The sequence below is a fragment of the Lucilia sericata genome, unplaced genomic scaffold, assembly GCF_015586225.1.
Source record: "Lucilia sericata isolate MDLA Ls3-8-SP2 unplaced genomic scaffold, ASM1558622v1 Contig000600F_arrow, whole genome shotgun sequence".
NCBI classification, from domain to species: Eukaryota; Metazoa; Arthropoda; class Insecta; order Diptera; family Calliphoridae; genus Lucilia; species Lucilia sericata.
In genome coordinates, this window is record NW_023994607.1 from 15,060 (window position 1) to 33,878 (window position 18,819).

Consider the following 18,819-nt stretch of genomic DNA (forward strand, 5'->3'; position numbering starts at 1 on the left):
TAAATTCATGTAGGGGTATATATGAAAAACTCAAGCTCAAAAGTAACTAAAACTAGTAAAAGCCATTAAACTCTCTCTCTCTTTCTGATTTAAATTTCATTAACTATAGATTTAATCTTTTTTCTTATCGTCTCTAATGAACCGCAAATATTTGCACTTCCTACATCTTTTGTATTTACTTTAATGTAGATTTTAATTACCCGAAGTGTTGTTATTGTCTTTTAGTAAACTACAAGAATAAAGAAATATATACATTTTAATAATGAGAATATGAGTGAAAAAAGAAAGAAAGAAAAAAAGAAAGCAGCAGCAAAATAAAATAAAATGAGATGAACGTTTTATAATCCAACTTCTTGTCAATTTCGTCCAATGATCCATAAACCTAGATAACTTTCCATTTTACTGCTCTACTATCAAATTCTATTTAATCCTTTGAACATTAAATAAAAGTTAATCTTAAAGATTTTTTTTGTTCTTTTCGTGTTGTTGTTGTTCCTCTTTTTTTGGCACACAAAATAGACATTTATGCCAACTGCTGTACGGTCAGTTCTGTTTTTTTTTTTTCTCCATTTTTTCCATTTCAATTACTTGAGTTTAATGAACAATTTCCGTAATTTTAGCTTAAATGTTTCAAATTTATTAAAAGTTTAAAAGTCACAGTATATATGTATATAAACGTACTACAAGTATTTTCACACAGAGCTTAAAATCCAAAAAAGAAAAAAATCGCTTTAAATTGGGAAATTGCTTGATGCATGGGCATCACTATTATAACATACTCACACTCAGAGATTTATTGCAATACATATCGCACATTTGCCATTAAGAGGTCATCATTTAAAAAGAACTACACAGAGGGAAAAAGAAATATACACGCTTGGTACCAAATTGGCACCAAAGAGTTTGTAATTTTTCAATAACAACCGTTGTCAAAGTATATACATACGTACGACAACACTATGTCGCAACGTTGTAAACATTGCAACAATTCGTTGTCGAAATCTAAATTTTTTACACATACGTTGTCTAAATGTTAACAAACGTGGTAAGCTCACTATTGGCAACGGATTGTTTGCAATATTCCAAGAGCCCTTAAGGGCTCCCTTCCCTTTAAAGCTATTACATTCGCCCTTTCGTTGCCGACTACTCCCGAGTGGCCAGATACCCATATGATGTAAACCATACCTCTGGGAGAGTATTCAGTTAAAGCTTTCTTATAATCTAATACGGTCTTAGATTTAGTTCTATCACCTGATATCGTCCTAATTGCCTTCTGGCTGTCGGTAAATATATTTAGCGCTGTAGACGCCATATTTATTCTAATCCAATTTACGCATTCCGTTATTGCTCGTACTTCTGCCTGGAAGCTTGTGTTATGATGGTAAATGGTGGTATATTTCTGTTTCTGGGTCTTCAATATAGAACCCCAGCCCCACTTTTTCCCCCAGTTTAGAGCCATCCGTGTAACAACGGATTCCTACTGTTCCGCTTGACCAAGACATTCTATCTGGGATTAGCGTTTCAAAGTTTCCGACATATTCAGTGTCTGGTATGCGATCAGGCACGTCCAATGAATGTGTATAACCTTCCAATGTGTCCAGTATACATTGATGACGTTTCCTATAACCGTTTTTGGCCAGTTCGCCTAAAGTAAAGAGCCGTTCGGCTGTAAGCGCCGCCTCATATCTTATATATGTTACAATGGGTGGAATATCTAGCAACGTTTCCAGAGCCTTGATTGAAGTAGTACACATGGCACCACTTATACCCAAGCAGCATGTACGCTGAACTCCTTGTAGTAGTTTGATATTACACTTTTTGTCTAAAGCAGTCCACCAGATTAATGAAGTATAAGCTAGAATTGGTCTAATTACACTTTTATAAAGCCAATTTGACATAGTAGGACTAAGACCAAGAATTTTTTCTATTGAAAATGGAAATACATATAAAATTTAATATGTTGGGGATTTAACCTTAAATTTATACTGAATGCATACTTCGAATATTGTTTGTTAGCTCCGCTAATATCAATATAATGTCACCCATTTCTGACATGTTAAAACGTCCACCTACTTTTATGTGGAAATTTACTTTGTTTTTGCCGGTTTGACACCTGGACTTTTGCATTAATATCACACAAATATCACACAAAAAAATATTATTAACATTTTATATTCATCAAAAACAAAAGCTGCATTGTTTACCCACCTTTTTGTATGTAAAAAAGTTTTGTAAACAATCATTTCCTACTTACAAATGTAGGTAATATACTACATACGAGTAAAATTGAGTAAAATTTTGTATTCAAGTAAAACTTTAAGCAAAATTAAACAAAAAAATATTTATTACTTAAAGACAATTCTAATGTACTAAGCTAAAATTACATGGTGGAGTTTTATTATTACCAACCGGAGCCGCTTAGTCTGGAATATCATGCTGCATTGCGTTAAAATTAAACAACAATAATATTATGAAGTCTCTCTCAAGTTATTTTAGGTTATGGTCATATAACTTAAATTGAACTTAAAATTAAATATGAAAAAGCTCTTCTAGCATACAAAATTTAAAATGATCTTTAAATTAAGAAAATTTTCTTAAATTATTTCAAAAAAAATTATCTTCAACGCATAACGCCTAGCGCCAACATTCTGTCTATGTTATAATAGTCCTTTGCTGTAGTATTTTTTTAAAAGCACACCAGAGGAGCTGGCGAAAAAAATAACAAAAACAATATTAAATGTCGTTAAACGAGAACAAGGATATAAAGAATTAACAGAAAGAAAAACAACAACAACAAGACGTTAATGTTCCGCGTAACATCATCTATTGTTGGAATGAAGCATTAAAGCACAAAAACACACACACACATAATAGATGTAGTACGTTTTAGTTTACCAACAAAAGAAATCAATACTTTCAACAGCTTTAATGTAAACCCTTAAAAAGCTTTCACACGCACAGAGAGGAAATAGCACTACGAAAGAACCCTATGCAAACAGAGAGTGAGAGAGCAAACAAAAAAGCTTTAGCAAACATATACAAATGCAAATACAATAAAACACTTACATATGCACTTGGAGAGTTAAAAAGAAGCTTTAGCAAAGCTTTTTCTTGCATTGGAATGCACTTTTGAAGGCCTAACGAGCATTCAAGCTACGTATGTAAGGGCAGTTGTATAAGCAACGTTTAAGGTTTTGAAACACGAAACGAAGCAACGCGCGAGAGTGTGTGTCGTTCAAATACAAATATTTCAATATAAAAAAATACCAAAAAAAGAAATAGAAAAGAATAAAATAAAATCGTTTATACTAAAAATAGCTTTACTATTGGACACAAAATATTTAAGAAAAAAATTCTAATAATTAAAATTTAGCAAAGAAATTCCAAGAAAATTTGTTCTTAAAAAATGTAAAAGTAGAAAAAAAAGCAAGACGGCGGCGCGTTTAAGAAAGTGCTAAAAATGTGTTAAAGAAAAAAATTTCAAGTTTGTTTGAGGCAAAATAGAAACGACAACTCAAAGCAATTGTTACAAAAAGAAATACATCCTTTTAAAAGGATATACACATAATTTTTGATTCCCCTGGTGCCTTTACACAACACACACGAAACAAATAAAAGCAATTAAATTGAGTGGCAAACAAAAGTATTATTTTCAATTAATTATTCAAAATAATTATAGAAAAAAAATTAGAAAAAAAGAAAATATTTTAATAAAATTAAAAAAAGGTGCAAAATAACAATTTGTGTTCTATGCAAAAATAAAATAAAATCAATAATTTCAAAACAACAAATACAAATCAAGCAAACAACCAGCCAGCCAAAAGGCAAAGCAAAGCCAAAAGCTAAATACAACTTAAACATCACACACACACACAAAATAAATACAACGAAAACGGGACAAAAGTCCATGTAAAATATACAAAAAAAAATATATTTAGAAGAAAAAAACAGCAAATACAACGAAAATTAATAATAAAAAAATAACAACAACAATAATAAGATACGAACATACATATATAAGATTTCTTCAGCTTCTAAGACTTCAAGACAAGAAAGAAGTTCTACAGAAAACAAAATTGTTAAAACAGACCTACAAACTAACTGACAGTCTGTCAAAAGGACAGACAGACAGACAAGACATACATAACCATTTCTATTCCACACTTCTAAGTGGAAGTAGAAGTAGAACGTTAAACACCAGACCAAATCAAACATCATAACATTATAAATTTATGACCAAAAAGCCATAATAAGACAACAAAACCAACCAACTAAGAGGGATAGAAAACAATAGCAAAAGATAATTACCAGGAAACATCATATTAAGAAAAACACATTCCTACACACACACACACTCCGATTCCAAGCTATCGAATTACAGTCTCCAACAAGGAAAACATCAGAATCAAGCGACACAGCGGAAGAGGCGACAAAAAATATTGGAGCATAAATAGCAAATAAAACAAACAAAACCTCCTCTCCTTACAAGAACACAGGGAGAGCATAACAAAAAATTAAATAAGAAAAAGTATAGAGTAAGAGGCAGCTAAATAAAGAGCAAGAGAATTTTCAAATTAATAATTCAAATAAAAATAAGAAAACTACGAAAAACAAACCAAAAAAATCAAGAAAATACTCATACGTGGGACTGGCTGGCTGCCTACCTAACCCACACACACACACTCTAAACTAAACTACTCTCTCTCTACCTTACGCTCTCACATATTCTCTTGCTCTGCTACTACAAAAACATAGGCATACGACAACAAAAAAAGCTTAATAAGTAGTGACCTTTAAAAGTAACTAACTAACTGGTCACTACTACAGCAATTGCAATAACAATAAAAACAAGGCAACTGCTGCAGCAGCAACAAAAACAAAAACCTACAGCAGCCTTAGCAGTAGGGAACTGCAACTTATCACAAAAAAAAGCTACATAAACCAAACAAATAATTTAATTAACGTTTAAAAACGTAACCCATATACACTTCAGGATAATTATCCCAGCTTAACAGGGCTTAATCGTCAAAAACAAAACCAAAGTAAACCCAAACTTATGGACAATGCCTACGTCTACTATAAGGTAGTATGCAAATACATAACAAAACAGGATTTATTTAAAGGCACTCACAAAATTTTTTAATCTATCAATTCAATCAATCGTTCAATTCATCAATCAATCAATCAAATCAATTGTCATCGTTAAGGTCATGCGTTAAAATCACAATAAATAAATACAAAAAAATAAATGAAAACTTCATCATCACAACGCCATTTAATTCATTCACCATTTTTAATCATCTCAATTATCATGGATTTTTTGAAATAGTGTCACCAACAAACAACAAATTAATAGAGTATTTATAGATGCAGCGAACATGAAAACTGTCATCAATCGGACTAAACTAATAGACTACTTTATATGATTATTTTTGACTCGTAACACACAGAAAACTTAAAGCACACACATTCACATCATTCAATTTATACATTTATTTTAAAAATATTGTCTCTCTGAAAGATTTTGGAAACTTATTGATATTGCTTGGTTGTGGCACCTAAAAGTGTCTTATATGCTGAAAAGTTTGATTAAAGTAAAATGTCTGTGAAAAATATAATTCAATATTACTCATACCACCCGTATTCTCAAAAATCTTTTTGTTTGTAAAATATGCACTACTGGTCGTATGATTAATATTTTATTTAAACATTCATAATGCGCTGTGTAGTGAAGGAATTTTGTAATAATGAAAATTTTTAGACTGTTGGCCTAATTTTAATATAACTTACCATTTAGATAAAATTTTCTTCATTATCACAACGAAAATTTCATTATTATAACGAACTTTTGTATTATACAAAATACGTAGCATACTTTTTCAACCTTTAATTATTTTTTTATATGAATTTTTCAATTGAATTTATCTCTTACGTTAAAAACGATCCAAACCTCAATCTCCCGATTTTAAAATTAACACCCTACCTATTGAGAATTTGGAAAATTTTCTTCTGTTAAAGAAAAGTTTTTCTGGGTACATATTGGTTTAGTGAAAATTGTGTTATGATGTTACCGCAATCCCGGGGTAAATATAAATTATCATTGCCTAAGGTTTCACGGGAGAGTTTTATACTCAAAGCTAACCAAAATTTTGGATCTGGTGCAACAGAAACTCCAAGGTACCTTGGTGCCCTTCCCGCAGTGCCTCAGGTATGAATAAACTTAAAAGTGGAGTAGTTTTTTGAAGTCATGTTCTGTTCTAAACAAGATAATGAGCGTGTTAGTACAAATACTGATAGATGGATTAGTGGCATATTTGGAACTATCAAATATGTCTTTAGATGCTCCATCAGTATGTAACCTTGGTATACTTTCGGCACTTACAATCCGAAAGTATACAATTTTCTTACAATCCCCAAGGAAAAAAGACGTCTCCAATGCCTCAGGATTGGCAGGGCTAATACCTTCGTAGCTGGCAACACTATAAAATTAGCACCGATGAAACTATTTTGATCTAATTTATAAAACTTTCATTAGTTAAAGAAAAGATATTGCGACATTTTAGCCACTGTTGCGGTACAATTTGCATTGGCTTGTATCTCTGGTTACCACTGGCTAAGGTTTCATGAGCTCGTTTTTAAACAGATTTCTTCATCTCGTACCTGGGAAATGAATCCATTGGTAAAGGTAAATCAAGTAGTAGCTGTGATTGAAGGACATTTTGTTCTTTCCCGGGTTAAAGGACTGTTACCAGTACCTCAGGCATGGCAGGACTTAAAAGTAAAGAAGTTTTTCAAAGACTTGTCTTGTTCTTGTTATTTGGAGATCAGGTGAAGGCTGTAACTAAAACACAATTCGTAGGAAGAGAATAAAGAGCAAAGATACTGATAGTTGGGCATAGGTTAGGTTTGACAGACTGCCAGGAGTAAGCTGAAATGAACATTCTAATTGTTAGAATGCTAAAACTCATGTAAACTAAATTCACACCCATGTTGACGAATTTAGATCAGATAAATCGGAGAAATGCGACGACCCCAACGTTTGATAGAGAATCGTTTCTTGGGCCGGGCAGTTACACAGAAGATGAGTAATTGTTTTCTCATCCTCATTCTGGCAGCATCTACAGAAGTCATTATATTGAAAATTTGTAGAGACCAGTGATAAACGATAAAAAAGCACTCAGATGCATTCTACAGAGACCTATTAGAAACGATGTTCTATGAAGATCCAAGCGAGGCCACTGCGTACTTGCAATCGAGCAAGTATGCTCTTGAGATCAACGGTCTTGAGCTAAACCATAACATGTAGCATTTATGTATTTCTTCTATGCCTATGTTCAGAGTAGCCATTCTCATCCCAGCTTTCGTCAAAGTATCAGCAATGTTGTTGCCGTTTGTGTCCCCGTGTCCTTTGACCCAAACAAGAGTAATTGTTAAATGTCTCGCCATCTCATTGAGAGACGCCTTCTTGGACAAGTCTTGATGTAGAATATACACCGATCAGGGATTTAATAGCTGCTTGACTATCAGTAGGGTAGAAGGGGGACCATACGCCACTTTTTTTTGAGGCGGCCTCAAATTAAAACCACAATACATATTCTTAATTTTTTTCTTGGTTCGGATACTTAGATATGTTGGCTTTAGTTTTATCCCTTTCAATCTTTCCTAAGTCATCCTCATACACATATTTTTTTAACTTTTCCAATTTTGATGCCATTTTTATCGCCGAAATTTCAGCTTGTAAGATAGTACACGCATCATTGAGTCTAAAGGTGATTTTGGTTCCAAATTCCTCAATGAAAATGCCCATGATCCATTTGTGTAAACATGAAGACCAACAGCATTTAAAGGTGGGAGTTTAAAATAATCAGGAAATCTCTCGTTATGAACAGTTCCGGAATACAATAGTCAGTGGAAAAGTGAAGGTTTGGGATCTACGATCTTTGCATGGGCATATTTGTGGCATATTTCGAACTACAAAATATGTCTCTAAGTGCTCCGCCAGAGCATATTACCATGGTGTACTTCCCACAGCTTATCTTTATAACAATCCCGGGGTAAAAAGACTTTGCCAGTGCCCCACGATTGGTATGGTTTAAAACTGGAGGAGTTCTTCACTAGCAACTGACCACAGGATTGTAGTGTTCTGGTTATTGTTGAAGACTCTTCAGGAATCATATGGAGCATTTGTAGAAATCAACAGCAGCCTCCTCAGCTCTGCCAGCACAGAGCAGAGGCAGAGCGACTTTGGTTGAGGAATGTATTGCAGCAAATGGTATTTCTTTCATGTTCTGACTGTCACTTAAAAGAACTTCAGCAGTCAGAGGGTTTCAATATGGTGAGTGGCATGATTTTGGCACGCTAATAGTCATTAAAAACCTCTTTAGTTTTCGTTTAAAGTCCGCCCAGTGGATAAAACGCTTAATGTGTACACATGTTGTGCACTAGAGTCTTCATATTTTATTCCAACATTAAGTCATGAAAATTCATTATGATTTTCTGTTTCATTTTGGTCGTAAAAGTTTCTTTTCCAAAAGTTGAGTTTAAAGAAAATCTATGAAAATATTTGAAAATCTATTCATAGTTGACCTTAGGTCCCCAATAAGAACTTCTTCAGTTACAATTCATTTTCAATTAAGATTCAGAAAACCATGTTAGGCATTTAACGAAAATTTAATATTGTTTCCTTGATTTACATTATTATTCACATTTACGCATTTTATTTAAAACTTTTTTAATTAATTTTGAATATTATTCTTATGGTAATGCAAACAGCAACACTTTTTATATACATATAAAATTTTAATTATAATCAAATGCAACTGCTCCTCTTACAAAAACATAAATGTGTCCCTCTACTACTTCTATGGCATTATACAAAAACAGCTTAAGTCACAAATTATAGTCAAATATTTGGGGGGCATTTAAGACTTTAACAAAATGTATTTTAAATTAAAAAAAAAATCTTAATTTGTTTGAGACTAATATATGTTATATGACTTAAATCGACTTAAGATATTTTGCTCTATTGCAATATCTATGTTTTGAAAGTGTGTCTATAATAATTAGTATATGTATTTGTAAACTTGTATGCAAGCAGAGTTGTATAATGCGTGGACAAGTGTAAAACGTTTAGATGTTGAAATTGTTCTTCTACATTTAAGTTTGTCTATAGATGTGAGCATGAATGTATGAATGAGCACGCATTGACACTTACAACCTTCAATAATGAAAAAAATACCAACAACCTGCAGCAACAACGACTACACAACAATAGAGCCGCCCACACAAAATCAACATACACACACACCTACACATAAACATAGAAACATAAACACACACACACTTATCTACATACATAATGAACATCCTCCCAAACAAACAAGTTGGAGGCTCCCATAATAATCCATATATACAAAAAATAAACAACAACAACAAATTACTTGTATCCCTAAAAATAGACTTTGAAAATGAGAACGAAAATAAATGTATGTAGGTATGCATGTGTTCGTATGTATTCCAAGCAACATAACAGTTTCTAACATAAAGTTTTTCTTGTTTTTTTTTCGGAATTTTTGTGTACATTAGAGAGCACCACCGGCTCTCATTGACTGACTGATACCCAACAACAAATCAGCCCACTTACACACGTTCACAAAACAAAATTAAAAGATACACCAACACATACATACATTTATAAATAAATAAATTTATATTTAAAAGAACCCAGCAACATGGCAAGGCTATTTCCTAAACAACTGCAAACTTTAAAGTGATTACTCTCTAGATTACTTAAGGACACAAAAGTGACAATGTCACATGTTTCTTCTGTCAACTGATCCAAAATTGAAATCAAACATATACATATTACCTCGCTAGTTTTTCGGATACCATATTGCTTAAAAGAGATACATTTACTCCTTGTAAACCTGCAGGGACAATTTTAACATTAATACACATTCTTTTATACTTGTTAATTTTGTTTGTATTTGCCTGTTTAGGTATACATACTTAAGACATAAAAAAGTCTCCTTAAAGCTTTTTATCTTCATAAACTTTAAAGAATAAAAATATGTTTTGATCCTTTTAGTATATTTCGAAAAACTGTAACCAAGCTGCAAAATTTTGGTTTACATTTTGAAAGATAATTTTTCAGACCCTTTTGAAAGTTAAGCTAAGGTTTAATTCAATGGATGACAATTTTGGGAGAACATAAGCAAGCTTTATTAAGTGCTTCCAAGGACACTGTGAAACTTTTAATACCGAAATGAATATTTCATTAGAATTTCATAAAGATGTACTCTTTGCCCAGAGAAAATTTATCCTATAAGTTAAATTTGGATTCAATTAAGAAGTACCCTGTTTAGCCTGCCTTTTGAATTCTCAAAACAAGCACGAAGCAAGCTCAAATCAATAACATTTTGGGATTAATTACATCTTTTGCATTCCCAAATCAATTTCATTTTTATTCCAAACCAAATATGCATTTGAGTTTAAATCATAGACTTGCTAATTTTCAGGAGGCTTATCGTCCTAATCTCGTTAGGGTCATCTCATAGGATCTTTATAATTCTACCCACCGTTTTAATACTTATGAGTTTATCTCACCCATATCTTTAATTCTGCCTTCGTTGCGTCAAATGACAATGGCAAGGAATGTGTTTCAGAGTATCACTGTCATGTAGGATCTTTGTAATTCTTCCCACCGTTTCAATATTCCAAGAGGACTTATGGGTTTATATCATCGATATCTTTAATTCTGCCCTCGTTGCGTCAAAGGATTTTGCGTTCGTCAGGATCCCTTCCTTTAAAAGCTATTAAATGCTTTTTTTTTGGCGACTACTCCTGAGTGGTGTTAACCTTACCTCTGGGAGAGTAATCGTTTAGAGCATTCTTACAATCCAATACGGTCTTAGATTTAACTATATCATTTGATATGACCCTAATTGCCTTTTGTCTGTCGGTAAATATGTTAAGTCCTGTGGGAGCCATAATAATCCAATTTACTTATTACGATGTTGCTCGGACTTCTGCTAGTGTTGCGATTAGCCAAACAGCGGTGTATTTCAGTTTCTGGGTAACAATATATATCTTGCCCGGGAAACAGGGCAAGAAGATAGTAGATAGAAGATAGTATTTATCCATGCAAAACATGGCTACGACTACTGTTTCGTCTTTTTTTCACCCAATCAATCATCTTATATACAGAAATCAAAAGAATATAAACCTCACAGACAACTCGTTACTTAAACATATTAATTCGAAAAGATATTGTCAATGCTTTGAGTTTTAAGTCTTCAATATTACTTGCGGCCTTATCGAACCTTCGCGAAGGTTTAAATACCCTTCTAATTGTGCTAATATTAGAATTTGGCAGAAACAATTTTAAACTGCCGTGAAAACAGAGATCTCATCATCTTATTGTGGTATTCTGACCCGTCCAAAAAGTTGTCGGCAATTGTAAAGCTGTAATTCTTATAAAAGTAATTATGGTCTCATAAATGATGTGTATATCAAAAATAAAATACACAAGATTTAAATTTTTTTGCCTTTCTAATCTGTTATATCTGTTTCCATATATTCTATAAAGTGTTTAGCTTTTTTATTTAAAATAATTTATTGATTACCATAATGATAAGCTTTTTTCTATTTTCGCTTATAAATCATACTTATAAAATAAACTTTAAATATTGTTGATGCTCTTTAGGGAATACATTGTATGTGTAAACAAATTTTTTTTCTACTTACCCTTACAACATACAAAGTACATCCATTGTTCTTAAAAATAAGTGAAAAATAATTAAATAATTTCTCTAAGCAACAAATTAAGAATTACTATCGCAAAATTTGCCATTTCCATAGTATTTGATTAAGAGGATAGTAAAACCATAGAGTAAATGAAATGGTAGAGAAAATACTGAAAGAATATTCCCTTATAAGGGTGATAGACTACAAAAAAACGTGGTAACAGATTTTCTTTTTTTTTGAATATCTGAACTTCCATTTCTATTACAATTTTAATTAAGTTATTTATTCGTTTGCTATATACATATGGGCAATTTCATGTCAATTGGTCCAACTCAAAAAATTTGATTTTGATTAAAAATTGCACCAAGGTTAGAACTATTAGATAGTAGGGCAGACACAAATTTTCAGCTCTATGGGTCAAGAAATGGCTGACTTAGAGGAGGTCAAAGTTGGACATTTTGGTGTTTTATTCAAATGAGTGTATCTTTTCAACTATTGGTCCTAGGATTTCAGATATTGTTTCCAATTGGGAACGCGAAGCTTTAACAGAACCTTTTAAATCAAAATGTCAACAAGGCAACTTTTGTACTTCGAGTTTACACGTTTTAAACTATCAGTGTAAAAACTAAGATCCCTAACAGTTCAAAACGTGTTATTGGTACTGGCTCGAGGCTGTTACCTTGCTGAACCGCCTCACCTCAGCGATAGAACATATCGTTTAATCAAGTCATACAAAGTCTCGGCTTATTGATGAAGATTGTATTTCGGTCCACCAAATATACATATATCTAGGTACTATTGCCGAATCAATGTGAATGTGAATTGTTGTAGAGAAATGCTTTAGATAAGATCTTAAGATTGCTGAAACAATGAAACTATGAAGATCTATTGAGAAAAATGAGTAGTGAGTTGTCTTTAGCTCATCCTGTGGTTGAAGAAGAACCATCGTAGAATAGGGCTACTCACCAGGTATAATGTAAAGCACTCGGACTTCTGGCTTGGAAATTTTATTCGTAGAACTTGATCTTTATCAGATTACCCAATGTCTGCAAAGGTTTTCAGGCTGTAATTAAAGTCATCGATATGACCGCAAAAATATCGGTCATTAATGTATAATACATGGATATCCTTGCCTCTACCAACTCTGACGTATTAAGGTAGACAAGTTTTTCTCAACTCAAATGACAATTTGTTGAGTTTGAAGCCTCCATGGTTAGGTCATATGCCATGGAATCTTCAAAATAAGTCTAATGATTTCAAATCGAACTAATTAGGAGCTGTTTCGCTCCATCTCTAAGTGAGATGACAAAAAAAAACTGAGGAATGTCCAATGTGGCATAATCTATTTGATTCCACATGCCGTTAGTATTCATATTATCCAGGCTAAAAGAAGTTGTGATAAACGACTTTATTGACAGTGATCTGGCCCACGAAATATGGACCAGCTCCAAATCCACTCCAACAGAAAATTTGTTGGGATACATAAAACTGATTTTTTCCCATGTGGACTAATGTCCTCCCTTTTTCGAATATATCTATTTGTTTGGCTTACAAACAACAAATTCAACTGATGTAGCTTCAAATGACCACTATAACTCTTTCACGTATACGGGACACCAGTTTCCCAAGTTTTAAACATTTTTCTCTATTTTGGGCGTAATTTTCAGTTCACAGTTACAGTAAATGGTTATTTCCAAAGAAAAATACTTTATTTTTTAGAATTTGATGTCACTACATGCTAAAAAGGATAATATCCTGCGATATCCTTCAAAAACCCATTTTCCATTTTTCATCAAAAATTATCGATATATGTACGTCAAATAAATTGCGTGGTGAAGTCATATCCATAAAAAGTTCAGCGGTTTGGTTTTCTGCGTGAAAGGGATAAACTGTCAAAGTACGAAACTTCTTATTTAATGACCCTAAAGAATATCTTGGCATATACGTATGACATTCGTTCTTAAGTCGACCTAACAGCTTATTGCATGTTATCATAGATATTTGTATTATCACCTGCATCATTACCTTTGCAACCAAAAAGCTTTAAGGGTTTTTTACTAGTTCTACAATGTAACCAGATAAATTCCTTTTCAATTGAGTTATAAATTCCAGTTGTTTTCCAAACCTGGTCGAAAACGAAACTTACAAAAAAGGGAAGAATATACTACTATAGTCCATCAATATGTCAATATATTTGACAGATCAAATGTCATCTCTTTAATTGATTTATAATCTCTTCCAGAAAGACATAAAACTCCTTACGCTCTTGCATGAGTTTCGGGGAGTCTTGTGAAACCAACCAATATTTCGATTACACAATTTGGAAAGTTTAAAACATTTCCTTGCTAACTTTCTAGTGAATCTTACTGCACTGCGACTAAATTTACTAGACTTTGTTAAAATTAATATGGAGGAAAGGGGAGGGGAGGTCTATGTAATAAAAGTAGATTTGTGTTTGTATATTTTGTAAGGTTAAACGTCACACTAATTACACTTAGATATACACACACATTTACACTGTTAAATGTAAACACAAATATAACGTAAACGTAAATTATGCTTAATCTTTATAGAATTCCATAAGATTTGCTTAGTTTTTCTTTTTCTTCATCTTTACCAAAACATTTGCACAAAATTAAACTTTGTGTGTATGTGTTTTCGTATGCCTAAGATTGTGTATATAACCTTAGATAATATATTGTATGTTTACACTGACACATGTCATAAAAATTCCCATACACACACATACAATTACACTCACACGCATTTGCAAAATGTTTGCTTCAATGTCATGTTGTACAAGTATTATCGTCTTAAAGTTAAATTTTCGATTCTTATTTAGACTTTTGGGGTTGTGTCTTTGACTACACATTTTGCCTCTGTATAGTCCATACCCTTGTTGTTGCTCTGTGCCGAATGTTACTCTGTGTTAATTGTTTAAATTCTTGTGTAACCTTGTACTTTTATTTTTGTATTTATGTATTATTATGTTTTTTTTTTCTTAATTTTAATTTATTTTCTCGACAGTTTTAAATCTGGTAGTTTTCATATTTTTGTTTTTTTATGAATGCAAACATATACAGGCTTATATACGAGTATAATTGTAAACGTATCCCTATAGTTCGGGGTGACTGTCTTGAACTGGTGATTGAAACTTTTATTCGATTACAAATGGATACTTGACCCTTTAATAGATACATTTTATTAGGTAAATAACAAATTGACCTGAAAAGGGGTGATAGTGTAATGTAGTCTCATTACACTTTCGATAACTTAGGGTCTCTGAAGGTCTGATAGTGTAGTGTATTCTCATTACACACTTGATTACTTAGGGACTCTTAAGTAGCGTCTTAAGTGCAAGATTGGCTAATGACATTTAAGATCCTACAAAAATTACAATTTTGGGAACTTTTGGAAAGATACTGCCTAAAGGGTTACAATATCTCAAGGTTTATTTTGAATCTGTTGGGAAATAGTAGATGTGTGTATATGTGTTTATGTATGTATGTGTGCTAAACTAACAAAAAAGATGGCGTTAATGTATTTGTTATACTACTATCATTATTTTCATATTTAATCATAATAATGATTGATGCTTTTACAAAATAAATATTCTATATTATTTTTCTTTTATTTTTTTTTAACTTTTTAATTGTAGTTTTAAAAACTTGCACAATCGCACATCCGTTTTTGTCTCTATTTTAATTTATTATAGTTTTTTCTATTTATTTTTTTTTTTTTTCAATTCCATTGTGAAAAAGTCAATTATAATTTTGAAATAAATCTTTCACAAACTGAATAGAAATTAAAAACACTCACACACATACAATTATTCAAACAAATAATCACTCAGATTCACATACAGAACCGAGCAATTTTAGATGTCACACACATACACCAAAAAAAAAAAATATCTCTCTTTCTCTCTGATCACATGCAGTCCGTGAATTCTTTCTGTGGGGAAAGTGTCATTGAACAAATCGAAAAAAAATAAATAAAATAAAAATAATGTCTTCAACTTGATAAACTATTGATGCGAATGTTGATTTAAAGTGCAAACGAGAAGAAAAGGAACTTTAGACTTGAACAAATATTGATGGATTTTCAAAAACAGATTGCATTACATTAGATGGATATACATATATACATAGATATATATTTTTTAACTCTAAATGCATCAATTTATGTGGGATAATATGCAAATGTTTAAATCAAATATTGAATTTGCATAGATATTTTCTACTTTACAAAGTGTTCAGAGGAAAACGTTTTAGGGGAATGTGTTATTGAGTTACGATTAAAATGGTTCCCTCAATCCTACAGAGGTTGACCACAGTCTCCAAAATAGGTTATGAGAAAACTTTACAGGATCTTGGTTTGGTTTTTCACTAATAGCAATTCCAAATCTTTTGAAACCAATGACATTTGATCGAAATTGTTTACTACCAAACCGATTCCATATAAATATTACTGAGAACATTATGCAACCAGTTCTTTAATCGATAATTTATGTTTAATTTTTCATAACATCCATTGCGAAACTATTTAGAGTTCTATTGAACTTGCGTAAAACTGAATAAGATCTAACTTTAGGTTAGGTTACATAAGGTACTAGCAATTCATTTTATCATTTTGATACCTATAAACTGAGATCTTGTGAAACCCTGTGATCCCCAAGACAACTAGCTGATACTTCTAATAGGAAGTTGAAGTCATTTCACAAGAGAAATGACTTTGGAGTTAGAAGCTCTTCTAACCCCAAAGACATAAAAAACTGAACAAAATTCCATTATACGATATCTGGAAAACCGGATGTAATGTATAAATTCTGATTCTAGATTTGGCTTAAGTGCTACCTAATGCCTTCGTAGAATATACTTTGGTCACTGAGTTAAAAATTTGTTGGTCAGTGAAATTAGAAGTTTAAGAACATGCAAACGTATAATTAAATGAGAAAGTTTGAAGTTTCAAATTGAGAAAAAAATTGCAAAGTCAATGTCACTTCTGTTCAAGAAATGCCAAAGACAAAAAGCATCGACCTTAATGAAAATTTTGCGTATGTATGCAATAAAGGGACTACAAATTTAACTGACAAAGAAAGGACCTGACTGATCGAATCGTCAGCGTCAGGTTTTCTGATATCATCTGTCTGCTACCTCAAAATCCGCCTATTTGCTTTCTATAGAATTGTACCGCGACCAAAGTCATAATATCACAATGAAACAGACTGTCTGAGTTTAAATGCCGATTTAGCAGATATCAAGAACAGTCTTGTCTCATTAAACCAGTAATAGAAAGCCAGTCCTTGTATTTTATTCGACCCAATGTCCAAATGTTCAGAAAGTCTAGAAGGGTTTCTTACGTTTCCACGAGAGCTAATAGTCTAAAATTACAGTAAATAGCTGTAAAGGGTTCTGGAGGTAACAATTATGTTAAATATATCTCCTTAAAATCTATTAGTGCGAAAAGTGGATGTACATAAGTATACATCAAAAACAAAGAGCTACACCTAAGCCTACGCTTGATGTGAGCTACTTTACCATTGCCTCAGGTGGAAACCCACGACCTCTACCCGACTAGAATACTAACCTCTAACCTACACTTAAAAAACTGTACAACTAAGTTTTACACGGTCTTAATGATGTAGCAAATTTGTGTTAATGATGTTAAGCTTTCATACAGTCCCGTTTAAATATTAAACCTCGATTACTCACTTAATATAACGGTAATTATCGATATCACGTATTTTTTCATTATAACCCACACCTTTCTCGGAATATGGTATTGAATATTTAGTTATTATATTACGGACATTTTATATAACTATAAAAATATATTCACGTTTAAGGGTTAATTTCGATTTTTCATTAGCATTATAAATATGGGTCTATACATTTATCTCAAGTTTCATTTAAATTGGTAGAAAACTAAATAATAATTCACTACAGCTTGAAGAAAGTTTTTCAATATTACATAGTTTGACTTTTACCATCACAGTTTATGGGTTAACATTAACATTCCCACCAAAGACTCTGGTATGCTACACTACAACGGGTGTATGGTCATCGTCACCCTACTCAGTAAATTAGATTATAATACAATTTGTAATTGTATTGTAATGGACAAATAAATAAAGCCATTTTTAGAAAGATTGTGTGGTCTGCGGTCTAAACATGAACTCGAATGCTTATCTGTTCTATGTGCATTTTCATGTTATTTCAAACTAAACCAACTATAATTTTCTCTCTTGTATTATTCTTAAATTTAATACAAACCTTTAGCAACTAAAATTTAAATATAAAGATTTTTTAAAAGATAATATTTTTTATAGCTTTCAATAAGAATATTTTTAATACATTTCAGTAAATTCACCTATTTGTTTATATCAAGTCATATACATTTGATGAACATTAATGCTTCTTTTTTCGCAAGATATGAACATAAACATATAGTAGTTAGTTATAGTAGTCCTTCCTTTAAAACAATCACTATCTAAATATTAAAATCTTTTTGTATTCTAGTCTTTACATGGTTATTGTTTTTGATTAATTTGTTTGATAACAAAACAAAAACACAAAAAACAAATATTCACATGTAACAATCACATGAATGGACAGCAATGAACTGCACTTTTCATCTGTTAAAGATAGAAAAAATAATAATAATATAACACAGCTACACATGCATACATCTACAAAAAAAAAAAAAAACCAAAAACAAAATAACATTAAAAACTACTAACTATTGAAGATAAAATTTGACCTTCTTTTTTGTAAATTCTCCTTTTGATGTTATTTCAAATGACAGGATAATAGTTGCAAAATTACACACGCAGTGTCTTTGAATGGCATAAAGGCGTACAGAAAAAAAATCAAAAAAACATTTGTTACAAAAACAGAAATAAAAAGTATAAATTTAACAAATGGCAAAAATATGTAATAAAAACAAGAACCTACAAATCCTAAAGCATAATATTTGGTTTTGTAGACTTAGATAACTAGATACATTTACACAAATACATATCTACATAAGTATATGTAATGAAATGAATAAAGTACTTGCTTACACAATCTA

The 18,819-nt window shown here is 31.8% G+C and overlaps 1 protein-coding gene across 5 annotated transcripts in view; it reads left to right on the forward strand.

Moving 5' to 3' along the window:
- Nucleotides 1-3,282: 3,282 nt before the first annotated feature.
- The window catches only part of LOC119606552 (myosin-11-like), a 65,022-nt gene continuing 49,485 nt past the window's right edge, over nucleotides 3,283-18,819 (forward strand). For all 5 annotated transcript variants that reach the window (XM_037960098.1, XM_037960100.1, XM_037960101.1 and 2 more), the window contains exon 1: nucleotides 3,283-5,083. In XM_037960098.1, coding sequence (XP_037816026.1) covers nucleotides 5,057-5,083 — 27 coding nt within the window. In that variant the 5' untranslated portion in view covers nucleotides 3,283-5,056. The remainder of the gene's footprint in view (nucleotides 5,084-18,819) is intronic.